Source organism: Raphanus sativus, chromosome 1 (genome assembly GCF_000801105.2).
Source record: "Raphanus sativus cultivar WK10039 chromosome 1, ASM80110v3, whole genome shotgun sequence".
NCBI classification, from domain to species: Eukaryota; Viridiplantae; Streptophyta; class Magnoliopsida; order Brassicales; family Brassicaceae; genus Raphanus; species Raphanus sativus.
Window position 1 is genome coordinate 3,209,647 of NC_079511.1, and position 14,130 is coordinate 3,223,776.

The 14,130-nt window shown below is 42.8% G+C and overlaps 4 protein-coding genes, 1 long non-coding RNA gene and 1 pseudogene across 6 annotated transcripts in view; 4 read left to right on the forward strand and 2 right to left on the reverse strand.

Moving 5' to 3' along the window:
• Positions 1-1,228: 1,228 nt before the first annotated feature.
• Positions 1,229-2,026, reverse strand: LOC130509300 (uncharacterized). Its single transcript, XR_008943398.1, has 2 exons — positions 1,806-2,026; positions 1,229-1,478 (listed from the first exon to the last, which is right to left on the reverse strand). It is a non-coding gene; the product is annotated as an uncharacterized LOC130509300 (long non-coding RNA).
• Positions 2,027-2,222: 196 nt separating this feature from the next.
• Positions 2,223-4,878, forward strand: LOC108861314 (palmitoyl-acyl carrier protein thioesterase, chloroplastic). Its single transcript, XM_018635156.2, has 6 exons — positions 2,223-2,467; positions 2,919-3,442; positions 3,547-3,680; positions 3,795-3,908; positions 4,029-4,200; positions 4,297-4,878. Exons 2-6 carry the CDS (start codon positions 2,951-2,953, stop codon positions 4,615-4,617), a joined length of 1,233 nt encoding a protein of 410 aa, XP_018490658.1. The 5' UTR covers positions 2,223-2,467; positions 2,919-2,950; the 3' UTR covers positions 4,618-4,878.
• Positions 4,879-5,565: 687 nt separating this feature from the next.
• On the forward strand, positions 5,566-8,271 carry LOC108861277 (cysteine desulfurase 1, chloroplastic). Its single transcript, XM_018635118.1, has 10 exons — positions 5,566-5,811; positions 5,884-6,017; positions 6,104-6,263; positions 6,423-6,609; positions 6,711-6,856; positions 6,941-7,013; positions 7,131-7,194; positions 7,276-7,375; positions 7,521-7,679; positions 7,861-8,271. Exons 1-10 carry the CDS (start codon positions 5,614-5,616, stop codon positions 8,029-8,031), a joined length of 1,392 nt encoding a protein of 463 aa, XP_018490620.1. The 5' UTR covers positions 5,566-5,613; the 3' UTR covers positions 8,032-8,271.
• LOC108861296 (succinate dehydrogenase subunit 6, mitochondrial) overlaps positions 8,190-14,130 on the reverse strand; it is a 40,887-nt gene continuing 34,946 nt past the window's right edge. The window contains exons 2-3 of the mRNA XM_057005088.1: positions 8,981-9,083; positions 8,190-8,495 (exon numbers count right to left, since the gene is read on the reverse strand). Coding sequence (XP_056861068.1) covers positions 8,350-8,495; positions 8,981-9,083 — 249 coding nt within the window. The 3' untranslated portion in view covers positions 8,190-8,349. The remainder of the gene's footprint in view (positions 8,496-8,980; positions 9,084-14,130) is intronic.
• LOC130509246 (meiosis-specific protein ASY2-like) lies at positions 9,145-13,463 on the forward strand. 2 transcript variants are annotated; one of them, XM_057005008.1, is made up of 3 exons: positions 9,145-11,233; positions 11,305-12,170; positions 12,258-13,463. In XM_057005008.1, exons 1-3 carry the CDS (start codon positions 10,183-10,185, stop codon positions 13,308-13,310), a joined length of 2,970 nt encoding a protein of 989 aa, XP_056860988.1. In that variant the 5' UTR covers positions 9,145-10,182; the 3' UTR covers positions 13,311-13,463. The 2 variants fall into 2 exon arrangements, with proteins under 2 accessions (XP_056860988.1, XP_056860986.1); XM_057005006.1 differs by having other exon boundaries at positions 11,305-13,463.
• Positions 13,781-14,130, forward strand: part of LOC130512535 (uncharacterized) — a 1,541-nt pseudogene continuing 1,191 nt past the window's right edge.

A 14,130-nucleotide genomic window follows, 5' to 3' on the forward strand; every position in this document is an offset into this window, starting at 1 on the left:
TTTTAGAATAAAATTTTCGTTGAAATGCACCATTCTATATAATTCCAAAACTATTTACCAGTTCCAAGGAAAACTTTATAAAATTAATTCTACATATTACATTTTTAGAATTGGAATTAAAATAAACTTTTTGTAAATTTTATTTCATTTGTTTCTCACTAAAAAAGTTCGTAAATGTATTGAATGATTTGAATTTCTATTCGACTAACAATTTTAGTTTTTATTACATTTTTTTCATTTCATTTCATCTGTTCCTCGATAAAAAGGTTAGTAAATGTCTGGAATGATTGGAATTTTCTGTCTCGCTTAAATCTGTTCCTTTTGTTTAGGGGCGGGCGTTTGGATATCCATTCAGATTCGGTTCGAATTTATTCGGGTTTCAGGTTTTCGGGGTCAAAGATTTCAGCTTTATTCGGGTATTTCTAAATTTCAGTTCGGGTTTAGTTCGGATCCTTCTGGATTCGGTTCGGGTTCAGATAACTCATTTAAATTATTTAAAATTTTTAAAATTCATTATATACTTTAAACTTCACAAAATCTATAAACAAAATAATATATTACATATAAATTTAAATAATATGTGTCAAAATACCAAAACTTAACATATAAATTGGTTTAATTTCAATATTTAGAATAAGAATCAATATATATTTTAAATATTATTGGTGTTTTGAGTATACTTTAACTATTTAGACATATACTTTTGAATATTTATATATATTTTTCAAGTATTTTGGACAATTTAAAAGTATCATATATTTTTTGGATGCCTTTTAATATACATTAAATCTAAAATTAGTTAATATATATAGGTATATTAATCTATTTTGGATACATTCGGGTACCCGAATATTTCGGTTCGGATCGGGTTTGGGTTCGGTTCTTTAAATACCAAAAATTTGAACCCGTTCGGATTTTTTTATCAATTTCGGTTCGAGTTTGGTATTACTTTTTCGGATCGGATTCGATTCGGTTCTTCGGGTTCGATCTTTTTGCCCAGCCCCAGTTTTGTTTATTATTCCATTTTTTATTTTACATGTAGTCATTTTTTTCATGTATCCTTTTATGAATAACCAGTTACTACTACCTTTTAAAATCACGAAATTTACCTAAGGATAAAAAGACAAATATATCACAGTGAATACCAGCTTCGGTTGGTTGGATCTACAAAACGAATGGTGAACATAGGCCACAGCAAATTAAACTACAGGTAACTAAGATATTGATCGACAACGTGATAGTAGACTTATTATACATCATAAATTTCCTACATAAATCGTGAATTACTGACATTTTCATATTCAAAATCAGAAAGCAAACTATGTGGCTTGACAGAGTATGTCCACAAATGTATATTCAACATTACATTCTCCCTCGACGAAACGCATTACTCTATACGGTATGCGACCCAATCAAGGAGTCGCATGCGCATTCGCAACCCTGGAGGTACTTCAAGAGACTGGTATCCCAAAGACAACCTATACAGTTGCGGAGAGTGACAAAGAAGGGAGAGCTTATCAGTGGTTAATACCAAAGCTGCATAGCTTAATTGGATTATTTTTCTTTTTAGATACTAGGTACGTTTAGATAAATCAATTTCTATGGATGTTATATTTATGGTGGAATACTGTTTTAGGTGAAATAATTTACAAGTCCAACGGTTGACTTTACGTTCTACAAGAAAAACATATGGTTAAAGGAAAAACTGCTAGGAATGCATAATGTTAGGTTTTGTATAAATGTCTGTTTCAATAGAGATTTGATAAAATACACAAGAGTAAAGGAAGAGATAGATGCACATGTACCTTGTTGTTGTGCGCGCTCTCACTCAACTATTATTACTCCTAAAACGTCGGTGCCAAAGTTGACATTTCTCTGTTAAATACAATCTGATATATGTCTCTTTCTCTCTAGCCACAACAATACGATGATTGGTTAGTGTGATTAGCAATCCTCAAAATAATAGGGGAGGAAATCAAATCCAGTTGAAATTTCCACGGAAGCAAGTAAAACAGTCTTGCGTGCTTACATAACGAGTGACCAATGCATAAGAAAATGAATAGATTAGCCTAGTTAGGTTAACCAATCCCGTAACAAGAAAAGGGCATAACTGGAAATAACAATGTTTTGAAACTACGAGAAGGAAGCAGAAAGGAAGAAGGAAGGGGGAATGCGATTTATATATATAAACAAACATAAGAAAAGGCCTCTCATCCACATCCCTTTACAGATACTCTCTCACCCTTTTTAGCTCTTTCTCTCTCTACGCGCAAATTTTTAAATATTTCTTTCCAATTGAGAATAGCAAACAAAAGTAGTAAAACAAATATTGAGAAAAGAAACAAAAAAGGAGGAGAGGAGATCGTGAGGGGAGGGCACAGCCGAAGAAAAGGAGATAATTTTTTTTTTAGGTCTTGGAGAAAATTAGCGTTACCCCATTTTTGTGATTTCATTTCTACACCTGAAGGTGGTAGCATCTCTCTCTCTCTCTCTTGTTCTTCGTTTCTACTTTCATCGCTTTGGTTCGGATTCGTTATCTGATTTCTTTCTCAAATTCAATGCTTTATCGAAAATAATTAATATTCCAATTATCTTTTTTTTTTTAAATTTAAAAATCTGATTTTTATCGGTTTGTCTCTGTTGTTTGAATTTCAGATCTGGAATTTTTTTTCTCTGCTTCAAATTGATATTCCAATTATCTATGGCTATTTTCTGCAGCTACTATTTGGATTTATTACACGACAAAAGTTTTTTTTTTTTGTGTTGTGTTTTTGATTTCTTGGTGTTGCGTTGTAGCATTTTTATTGTTTAATTGGTCAGCTTATCAAATCATCTAATTGTCGGAAAGATGTAGACTTTTGTAATAATATGTCATGTCACTCACTTTTTTGTTTTGTTTTTGTTTCGTGGTGTTACAGTGTCTTTGAACGCTCCATCTCCTCCTCCAGTCATGGTGGCCACCTCCGCTACGTCCTCATTCTTCCCTCTCCCATCTTCCTCCCTCGACCCCACCGCCAAAACCACCAACAAACCCACCTCCACCAACTTCTCCGGCCTCTCCCCGACACCAAACTCCGGCGGAAGGATGAAAGTCAAACCCAACGCCCAGGCCCCGCCCAAGATCAACGGCAAGAGAGTCGGTATCCCCGGCTCGGTCGAAATCTCGAAGCCCGACAACGAGCCCGCGCCGAGGACGTTCATCAACCAGCTTCCTGACTGGAGCATGCTCCTCGCCGCCATCACCACCGTCTTCTTGGCCGCCGAGAAGCAGTGGATGATGCTCGACTGGAAACCGAGGCGTTCCGATGTGATCATGGATCCGTTTGGTCTGGGGAGGATCGTTCAGGACGGGCTCGTGTTCCGTCAGAATTTCTCTATTAGGTCTTATGAGATTGGTGCTGATCGGTCTGCGTCTATAGAAACAGTTATGAATCATTTACAGGTGTGGATGGATATATAGTAGCTACTTTTGGTTATGATGATTGTATTTGCTTTGTTTGTTTGTTGTTGATATGTGTTTTTGATCTTGTGCTTTATGGTATATAGGAAACGGCTCTGAACCATGTTAAGACTGCTGGACTGCTTGGAGATGGGTTTGGTTCTACTCCTGAGATGGTTAAGAAGAACTTGATTTGGGTTGTTACTCGTATGCAGGTTGTTGTTGATAAATATCCTACTTGGTAAGCTATTGTCAAGTCTATTATCAGTTGATATTGCTTTTTTTTGCAACAGCATAGATATTACATGATGTGTGCATAAGTCATTTTTGCTTATTTAAAGTATCTGCCTCGCAGGGGAGATGTTGTAGAAGTAGATACATGGGTCAGCAAGTCTGGAAAGAATGGTATGCGTCGTGATTGGCTTGTTCGTGATGGCAATACTGGAGAAATTTTAACTCGAGCTTCAAGGTTTGCTTTTTTATTTTAATTTTATTTTCTCTTGTTGTACTCCAGCGAGATATATCTGATAATTAATACATAGTTATAATAATCATCTCTGGTGTTGCAAAATGTTTTTTTTTGTTGTAGTGTGTGGGTGATGATGAATAAAGTGACGAGAAGATTATCAAAGATTCCTGAAGAGGTTCGAGGGGAGATAGAGCCTTACTTTGTGGATTCTGACCCAGTCATCGCCGAGGACAGCAGAAAGTTAACGAAACTTGATGACAAGACTGCTGACTATGTCCGTTCTGGTCTCACTGTAAGTATAAAATCACTTGCTCTTATGTTTCTTCAACAAAGCCTGAAAACTTGTGAGATGATGGTTCTTACGATTAACTTTTTTTTTTGGTTGCAGCCGCGTTGGAGTGACTTGGATGTTAACCAGCACGTTAACAACGTGAAGTACATAGGGTGGATACTGGAGAGTGCTCCGGTGGGGATGATGGAGTCTCAGAAGCTGAAAAGCATGACTCTGGAGTATCGCAGGGAGTGCGGGAGGGACAGCGTGCTTCAGTCCCTCACCGCGGTTTCGGGTTGCGATGTCGGTAACCTCGGGACGGGCGGTGTAGTGGAATGTCAGCATCTGCTCCGACTCCAGGATGGAGCCGAAGTGGTGAGAGGACGAACAGAGTGGAGTACCAAAACATCAACAACGACTTGGGACATTACACCGTGAAAGAAAAAAAAACAGCAAACATGGGGTCCTTTGGTTCGTTTGTATAAACTATACTACCTGCTTGCAACCATCACCAGTTCGTTTTCCTACTCAAAACAGTTTGGGCCACCTTTTGTATATTTTTTTTTGGTTCGTATTTTTTTTGTTTCTTCGATGGAGGAGGTCCCTTTTATTATATTTATTTATTTTCTTTTGGGTGCCAGAGACAAAAGGCAATAACTCTCTTATCCTGTTTATTTAAATGTATTTTATTTTGGGGGATTTGTAGCTGTTTCCACCTAAACAAAAAGACGTGCACCAATGTACTTTTGTGACCTGTGAGGAATGTCATGCCTTGTATCTGTCAAAATTATTGGAACGGCTATTAAATAGACGAACAACTAAAACGGTTTATGGTTTGTAGGCATTGGAAAAGCCATAAAGCAAATCATTATTGCAAGGGACCAAAAAGATAAAAAGCAATTAATTCAGAAAGTTAAAGTCTAGGAGAGGTAGAGGAGTGTTTGAGGGGGTAAAGAGACAAGGAGTATGGATCTTTATTTGTTCAAACTTTTCTTTGGGGTTTAGAGATTTCTTCTACTCGTAAGACTAGATTGATTTCAAGTCGTATGGACTTGAAACATAGACGTAAAGTATGTTACTCATCTTTTCTTGACTTCCAGCTCAATACTTACTATAATATTGCAGACTTGCAGTTACACTCTGTATTGACTTTTTAGATTCAAGTCATATGACTCTTGAGGAAACATTACGCATTGCCAGAGTGAGATGCTTGTCATTTTTTTCTCATGCTTACCATCCACTAAACAGCATTATAATTCCAATTTCATTTTTTTTCTCATTCCCCATGATATTTCTTTTTTTCTTTTGCCGTCTTAACAAATCAAGGCCGTGTAAGGCCCAAACCGGCTCATGAGGGCCCAACAGGCCTTTCACTTTATACAGTAGAAACGGTGAACCTCCCACTCTTCCCTCCGTCGTCTTGCTCCAACCACCATGGAAGGTGTGGCTATGAAACTCCCGTCTTTCAAATCCCTAGCTCCCACCGCCATCTCCGTCGCCTCTACCTTCTCCATACGACGGAGCTTCTCCTTCGCTCGCCGCTCCTCGTCGCTATCCGCCACCATCACCGCCGATTCTGAACCCGTCTCTCTCGGCCATCGCGCTCGTAAAGACTTCCGAATTCTACACCAGGTGATCAACTCACTCTCTATTTGAAATCCGTATGGATTGCGATTACTGAAAAGCAAAATTGAGTTTTTTCAGGAAGTGAATGGCTCTAAGCTTGTGTACTTGGACAGTGCTGCGACTTCTCAGAAGCCTGCTGCTGTATTGGAAGCTTTGCAGAATTACTACGAGTTCTATAATTCAAACGTTCACAGAGGAATCCACTACTTAAGGTGGTACTTAGTTTTCACTGTTAACTAGGATTTTGATCATCTAATTGATTGATTGATTGATAAAAGGTTGTTTTGAATTATTGTAGTGCCAAGGCTACAGATGAATTTGAGTTGGCTAGGAAGAAAGTAGCTCGTTTCATCAATGCTTCCGATGCTAGAGAGATTGTTTTCACTAGGAATGCAACTGAAGCCATCAATCTTGTTGCTTATTCGTGGGGTCTTTCTAACCTCAAACCAGGGGACGAGGTGCGTGCCCATCTGCTAGAAGCCAATATAGTTAACTAGTTATTACTACTATACAGTGTTGCTGCATTTTTTTTTTGTATGCATAAAGTCCTTTGTTTGCTTTCTCAAAGTTTCTTTTACTTATATCAAATGAGATTTTGAATGGTGCTAGCTTTTCAGGTTATACTTACAGTGGCTGAACATCACAGTTGCATTGTTCCTTGGCAAATTGTATCTCAAAAGACTGGAGCGGTTCTAAAGTTTGTGACTTTGAATGAAGATGAAGTCCCGGACATAGACATGTTGAGAGAGATGATTTCTGAAAAGACAAAACTCGTGGCTGTTCATCATGTATCAAATGTTCTTGGTAGACACCTTTTTCGTGTTCTTATTATAATCAGTTCCGTGAAAGAAAACAGGGTTAGGGTAAAATTTTAACCTCTGTTTTTTTGTTTCCTTCTGTTTTAGCATCTTCTCTTCCTGTTGAAGAGATTGTGGTCTGGGCACACGATGTTGGAGCGAAAGTTCTGGTGGATGCTTGTCAAAGTGTTCCCCACATGGTGGTTGATGTCCAGAAGCTAAACGCTGATTTCTTAGTTGCGTCTTCTCACAAGGTTGGAATTGTTTACTTTTCTTCTTGTGATACATAATAAGCCTTGTGTCAAGCTTATAGTTAAAAAGTGATATTCATGCTTCAGATGTGTGGACCTACAGGCATTGGGTTCTTATATGGTAAAAGTGATCTTCTACTTGCCATGCCTCCATTCTTAGGTAAGCTGTCTATTTGTATGTAATTCAATGGAAACAACGATCTTTTCTGATTAATCAAGGATGTTCCTGAATTGAATCCCAAACTTATTTTTCCTTTTGTTTCCATGATGTTTTTAGGTGGCGGAGAAATGATCTCAGATGTATTTCTTGATCATTCGACTTATGCAGAACCTCCATCCAGGTTTTGGTTTGTACTTATGTTAGTTACTTATTTGTATATTTGCTGCAGTGTGTGAATAAGTAGAGTTCGATATTATACCAGATTTGAAGCTGGAACACCTGCAATTGGTGAAGCAATTGCCCTTGGAGCAGCATGCGATTACTTGTCAGATATTGGCATGCCGAAAATCCATGAATATGAGGTTTGATATGATTTTTTTATAACTTGACATCAACTAGTCACTGAAGTATTGCCAGGCGCACTGATTTTTCTAGGACTAGCTAAGATGTTTTTGATTCCACATTTACCTTTCCTTACTGTAATTTATAATTTCCTGTGTCGTCCAGGTAGAGCTTGCTAACTATCTGTACGAGAAACTGTCTTCAGTGCCTGATGTTCGGATATACGGCCCAAGGCCTTCTGAAAGTGTTCGAAGGGCAGCTCTTTGTTCCTTCAATGTGGAGGGACTCCACCCAACTGATTTGGCAACCTTTCTTGATCAACAGGTATGTCATAACTGAGAGCTATCTGTGCCATTACATGCTGTTTTTCTCTTATCTTCAATGAATATTTTATTCTCTGGATAAGAATTAGTACCTCGAGAAGGATAAGGGCACACTAACTTCTCCCTTTCATTAGAATATCCATTGTAGGATGAAAACTAAAAGAAACTATTGTATGTTGCAGCATGGAGTTGCGATAAGGTCAGGACACCACTGCGCGCAGCCACTCCATCGGTATCTTGGAGTAAATGCAAGTGCACGCGCCAGCCTCTACTTTTACAACACAAAGGAAGACGTTGACTCCTTCATCGTTGCACTTGCAGACACTGTGAGCTTCTTCAATTCTTTCAAATAGAGTGGAGCACACCTTACGCCTGGATCTCACAGCTTGTTGTATGCTATATATATGCTTCAAAGGCTAATTATTTACTTATCATCTTCAAGTCCCAATATTTTGAGACCATTTCATTATTGGGTTTCTTTCAAATTTAGTTCCACAAAAAACACTCTCCATGCGAGGACATGTATTATTGAGACAAGAAAAACAAACATGTTCAACGAGTGATAACATAATAAAAAAAGGTCTGGAAATGGATTTAAGCTGGTTGCAATGTTATAGATACTCTGAACGAAAAGGCGGCATGCGTCTTTGTTATTTTGGATTTAAGACCTTTCATTGTGACTTGCGTTCCCACCATTCCATGAACTTAACTTGAGCCGCCATTGTGTCCAGCTTATAGAGTTGCAAGGTGTGGTTCGCAACTTCTTGCCCAAAGGTCCAACCGAAAACACCTCCTCCTAAGAAGGACAATGCAGCACCTGTCGCCCGCACCAGCAGCAGTATCAGAGAGGTGTCAGAGATTTACCAATAGGAAATAAGAGGACAATTCAAACAAAGCAGTTCAGGGTTTGGAAACATTGCAAGCCGCTGCATGGCACACTTTTCAAAGCTCTTATCACAATATGACATAAAGTATCTAGCTGACTTGTTGAATACTCCCTCTGTTTTCTTTTACATGTCGTTCTGTTAATTTCACACTTATTAAGGCAATTCATACAATATCATATCTACCCTTGTGCATTCATTAATTATCATCCTTCGTTACACATTCCATTTTGAAAGAATAATAATAACAAGGGTAAATAAAGTCATATCCTGCTATAGTTCACATTGTTTTCCGAGAACGTCAATTATATTAAAACAAAACAAATATTCTAAAACGTCATATAAAAAAAAACGGAGGGAGTATGATATTATCACAATGGTTACTGCTGGTTAGGTATAGAGAGAAAAAGGACTTTACCATGTGGACTCCTCGAGTATTTCCAGGCAAAAGCGGCAGTAGATACAGCTCCAAGTGCAGCTCCTGCAACACCAAAAGTCGCAGCTTCCCTCGCAGTTTTAAGCTAAAAAAAGCAATGAACACAATGTTAGCCTGAGTACCAAATACGTGCGAATGGGCCTAAAATTGAACATGGAACTATCACATTGTTTAAGGTGAGTTTGGTCAACAAAAAGTAGAAGAACTCAAGAGTGGGATGAACAGAGACGTTTTATTAGAGTCGGAATAACGAGGGTACAAGAGTAAGAAAGCCGGCTAGTCGATGCTCGGTGAGATCCTAGCCGGAAGTACAAGAGAGCGGCGAGATACAAAGAGAATAAAGGAAACCCTAATCTTGCCGCAAGTCTGTCTGTCTATGTGGTGATGCCTTTCTTTCCTGTCCTCAACTCCTTATATAGTCTCCTAGGTCGGTTGGCTTTGACCTAATCCGTCCCCTTCGTTATGGGCCTTTTGGCTTAAAGGCCCAGTCGAGAAGACTGCTCGGCCCGAGCCGCCTGATCGTTTCCATCGGCTTCTCGTCGTTCAGCTATAGAGGTCTCGAGCCGAGTCGCGGCTCGTCAGAAGCCGTCTCCGAGCCGGTCATCCTTTGAATGGTAGTAATGGGCCTCCTATTCGCTGGGCCTTGTGGATGGTGCCAATCCATCCCCAACAGTAAGTCCCCCCCTAGTTCGTTGTCGAGCAGCTGGTCGCAGCGAATTAGTGAGTTAGGGCTCGAAGAATAGGAGGTTTGATAGTCGGTTCCTTTGATTTAACCGAGGAACCGCCGGCGGAAAGAGTTCCGGATGTTCCCGAACGAACAACCGACCTATCGTACGCTCGATGCCTCAGATGAACTCCTCTAAACCGATGAATCGACTGTGCCGGTTTTTGATGTGACAGCGAACCATCACCGGTTTTCGATCGAGAAGCTGAAACGTCGCTAGGGTTTTTTGTCGGGAATCCGAAAGGTCGCGTCTGAGTGTGACGCGCGAGCCCGCCGACAGGCCCAATTAGGCCCGCTTAGGGCTAATGATGGCACCTCGTGGGAGGCGCCTTCACTCTCTCTATAAATAAGAGGTCTCTCTCGAGATCTCTCTCATTCTTCTCTCAGTTTATCAGGTACTTTCTCTCTCTACTCCTTATCTCTCTAGCTTTTGCTCTCTGTTTTAGTTCCTCTACTCGATATGTCGACGAGCAAACAACTTTCTCGAGAACAAAAGGGAAAGATGATTTCGAGCACCACTGGTCCCGATAGTGATCTGGAGAGGGTTCGCGGATCCGGCGATAGCGTAGAGGAGGCTCATCGCGAGGCGATGATGGATACCGAGAACATGACCCGAGAGCAGCGTATGCTCGTCTCGGTAGCGATGGTTCAATCTCGCGCAGACGATGACGGAGGCGATGGCTCTCCTGACGACGGGATGACTCCCTACTGCTTCTACCCGGGAAATATTTTCGAGGAGCAGCGCCGACTCGATCCGTCGCGAGCTCGTCCCCCTGTAGTTGAGGGGCAAGACTGGAGGAACGTTTTACCGACGCGATCCACATTCGAGTCGGTGACGAAGCTGCTGAAGAGAGGCAAGGCGACCGGAGTTACATTCATAATCCCGTCAAAGACCCAAAGGCCGTGGTCCCCCCCGAAGGGGTATCAGTGCGTATACGAGTCGTACTTCGAAAAGGACACGAAACTATGGTTTCCGATTCCTCGACTCGTCACCGCCTACACGATGCGCCGAGGAGTCGCTTTGAGCCAATTCTTGAATGGCGCTTGGCGTCTAGCAGTTGCGCTGATGGTGATTGGGGCGGAAGCTGGCGCTGCTCTCAGCGTCCGAGCATTTGAGGAGCTGGTCTCGGTGAAGATTAATCGAGGCCTGTTATCACTGAAGATACGCCCGAACTATAATGTGGTAACGGGCTATCCGACCAAGACGAACGACTGGCAGCGATCGTACTTCTATGTTAAGTCCGATCGCTCGGCTTTCGAGGAGCCGCTGAAGACCGGTTACCGTGTTCTTTGGAACAATGAATTTGGTATTGAATGTTCTTTAATCTTTTACTGTTTCAGACTCCTGACCATCTCTTTTTCTCTTGTTTTGACAGTTCCTCACTCGAATACCGCGGAGTACGAGGAAGATTTCTTGGAGAGTGCTCGGATTATCGCGTCCCAGAAACAGGATTTTTGGGAGAACTTCTCGTACAGGAGGATTCGTAGGTCGATTGATCGGATCAAGCGGCGTAAGTTTCTCTTTCTCTTCTTTTGCTCGGTTTCCTCAGGGATCCTAAGTCGCTTTCTTTTGTCTTTGCAGAGGTTTGGCGTTCGGACACCGTTCCTCTCATCACCAAAAAGTCGAAGAGAATCAACTTGTTCACCAAAGCCGAGCAGATTGAAATTAACCGAGCCAGAGCTATGAGGGAATTGCCGGATCTAAGTTTGGTGGTTGGGAAGCAACTCGGGTTCGTGGAACCGGACCAAAGCTCTAACGCAAACTCCTCTGATCCCGGGGAGCCGAGAGCGACTGAGTCGGACGGGGCTCAGCTCGTGAGAAAGTCGGGGAGCAAGAGGAAGGAGAGGGAAGGCGTTTCTTCCGAGGAGAAGCAAGCCGAGGAGACTTCCACCGGTGGGGGCGCCGGATCGGAGAAGAAGCGGGCGCGCAAGGATCCCGTTGAGGTTCGGCCTTCCTCTGTGGAGAGAGGTGAGCTCCAGGCCTTGGAGCCTAGCAACAATTCTCGAGATGACGTTCTCCCGGATCCGTCTCTCGATGGTGGTCTTCAGGGGACTTCTTCTAAGGTGAAGAAGAAGTCGAAAAAGAATAATAAGAAGAGTGTCGGCGAATCCTCGGGGCACGAGATAGCGCCCAATACGGAGAAGGAAACCGTGGAGGCTCCGACTACTGCCGTTTCCCTCCCCAAGGCGGCGGTTCGTGAAGATGCCCGGGGATCGAACAGGTCCTCTCCGAAGGCTCAGGAGGGTAAGGCTGTGCCGAAGAACCTGCAGGGGTTTTGCCCGGATAAAGTGGACTTCATTTTCAAGCGGGACACTCCTCTCGTTTGTAACGAGAGAGATTGCGCTCGTTTCGTCCGCCAAGTCCGGGGAAGTAGGGAGCATCTCCCACTCGTCAAGGACTTAGTTTTCCAAGACGAGTACACCGCTGCTGCCGGTTCCTCGGTTAAGGTAAGTATAGTTTCTGCATCGCATTCGTTTCTCGTCTTTCTTCTCATTTGGTCGTCCTATCCCAACTCTTTCTTTGATGTGTTGCAGAGCCAAGGTGACTGGAACGAGGTCGTCCGCATATACGACAAAGAGCTGAAGAGGACCTATGGTGTGATTGATAGGCAACGGCGCAACACCAAGGAGGCGACTGCCGCCTTAGAGGTCATGCTGAAGAAGAAGGACGAAGCGGTTATTGCAGAAGCGGCCATGAGGGATGAACTCTCCCAGAAAGAGGCGGCTATGAACAAGGAGCTGAAGCGAGCCCGGGAGTTGGTTAAAGCGCTCGAGAAAGAGAAAACCAAGCTGGCAAACGAGAAGAAGACCCTCGAGGAAGAGAAGGCGGCTGCTGCCTTAGAGCATTCCAAGGAGATGGATCGTCTCCGAGAGTCGCGCCGCTATGAGGTTACTCACGAACGGATCCGAGTAATGGCGGCGATGCATGGGAAAGCCGCCGTTCGCTTCCAGAGGATCCAGGATCGGGAGTCCCGTCGTGATAACTTTGAGGATGCGAGATGCATGCTCGGCCAGGCTCGGGGGATGAGACGTTGCCTTGAAGGGATGAAAGCGGCAGGTAAAAACATCTCTCAGGGAGATATTGATATCTACGCCGGGCAAGAGAGGCATTATGATGCGGAGGTGAAGCGTTTGATCGTAGATGATCTTCTCGAGAAGGACCTTTCTTTATCTCCTCTCGTGCTCGAGTCGAGGTTCGTTATCCAGGAGATGATGGATAAAATCGACAAATTTGGGTCGAACATGGACTTGCTCGACTCCGAGGCCGCCAAGACGCTTCGCACTCCCCTCAGAGCACCAGGGGATCGATCCGAAGAGCCGTCGAAGAGCCTTCTCGACACCGTTCAGTCGCCAGCTCGCCCTGATGCTGTTCTCCCGGGTCAAGAAGTTGCCCTTAAGGACCCTTCCGTGGCTGAGGAGACGAACAAGTCAGCTCCCGACGAACCGATCTCCAACACGCCGGTCAATATCTCCGACTCGCCGTCATTCGAGGATGCGGATTCTGGCGCGAGTGAAGGACATCTCGAGGGGGCGGACTCTGGCGCGAGCGAAGAACATCCCGAGGAGGATCTTCCTGCCTTGGATTAGTATTCGATGTTTGTTGTATCTGACTTTTGGCGCTTGTGCCTTTAAAACTATTTCCTTTTCTCGGCTAAGGCCTTTTGTTGTATGAACTACTGCCTTGCTTTTTCTTCAGACCTTTTATGAATTTTTATTATATATTTCAGTAAGTCGTTTCCACTTAGAAATATGTAAATCGTTTTTGTTTTTAACCGAGAAAGGATACATTCGAGCGGCTACTCGCGTTTGCCAGCGAGTTCCCAATTTTTCAGATAGAACAGGAAATTAGAGGCGGTTGCTCGTTCGAATCTTCTTTATTCAACTAAACTTTTACAAGTGGTTGATCAAGCGATTACAAAGAGAATCTCTAATCGTTCTATTGAATTACCGAGGAAAAGGTTCCGAGACGCATTGCAGTAACCGAGAGAACCGTTGGTCGGCCAAACCGTCGTTCTTCGGTTAGACTCGGTCTAGAATTTCCATCGGGTAGCCGGTCAATGCGTGACGCATAGGTGACGCAAGGCTGTTATTCCCTTCGACTGACGTCTGATCAAGACCCAATCGATTGATTTTGGGCGAGTGCTCGTACGCCGCTTGAAAAAGGGGTTGGCATCGTTTACTAGAAAGTGACTGTTCGTCATTCTTTCGCGAAAAGGTTTGGACTTTGTTTTGGTTGGGGCTGGACCCTGTGAAGGGATGCCTACGTACCTCGGATGAGGATCAAGCCTTTCGTAGTTCGTTTGACCGAGTGAAAGTGGCTGTAGTAGCGCATTCACTCGGACGAGTAGAAGTGACGGTTAGGTGCATCTACTCGGTTTTTTTTTTTTTTTTTTTTTTTTTTTTTTTT

What these genes read in the sequence shown, in the direction of transcription:
- LOC108861314 (XM_018635156.2), top strand. Translation starts at nt 2,951, where the DNA reads ATGGTGGCCACCTCCGCTACGTCCTCATTCTTCCCTCTCCCATCTTCC. An exon ending in CAGTTATGAATCATTTACAG is followed by an intron (nt 3,443 to 3,546) that starts GTGTGGATGGAT and finishes TATGGTATATAG; the next exon opens with GAAACGGCTCTGAACCATGT. An exon ending in GTTGATAAATATCCTACTTG is followed by an intron (nt 3,681 to 3,794) that starts GTAAGCTATTGT and finishes TCTGCCTCGCAG; the next exon opens with GGGAGATGTTGTAGAAGTAG.
- LOC108861277 (XM_018635118.1), top strand. Translation starts at nt 5,614, where the DNA reads ATGGAAGGTGTGGCTATGAAACTCCCGTCTTTCAAATCCCTAGCTCCC. An exon ending in ACTTCCGAATTCTACACCAG is followed by an intron (nt 5,812 to 5,883) that starts GTGATCAACTCA and finishes GAGTTTTTTCAG; the next exon opens with GAAGTGAATGGCTCTAAGCT. An exon ending in AGAGGAATCCACTACTTAAG is followed by an intron (nt 6,018 to 6,103) that starts GTGGTACTTAGT and finishes GAATTATTGTAG; the next exon opens with TGCCAAGGCTACAGATGAAT.
- LOC130509246 (XM_057005006.1), top strand. Translation starts at nt 10,183, where the DNA reads ATGTCGACGAGCAAACAACTTTCTCGAGAACAAAAGGGAAAGATGATT. An exon ending in GATTGATCGGATCAAGCGGC is followed by an intron (nt 11,234 to 11,304) that starts GTAAGTTTCTCT and finishes TTGTCTTTGCAG; the next exon opens with AGGTTTGGCGTTCGGACACC.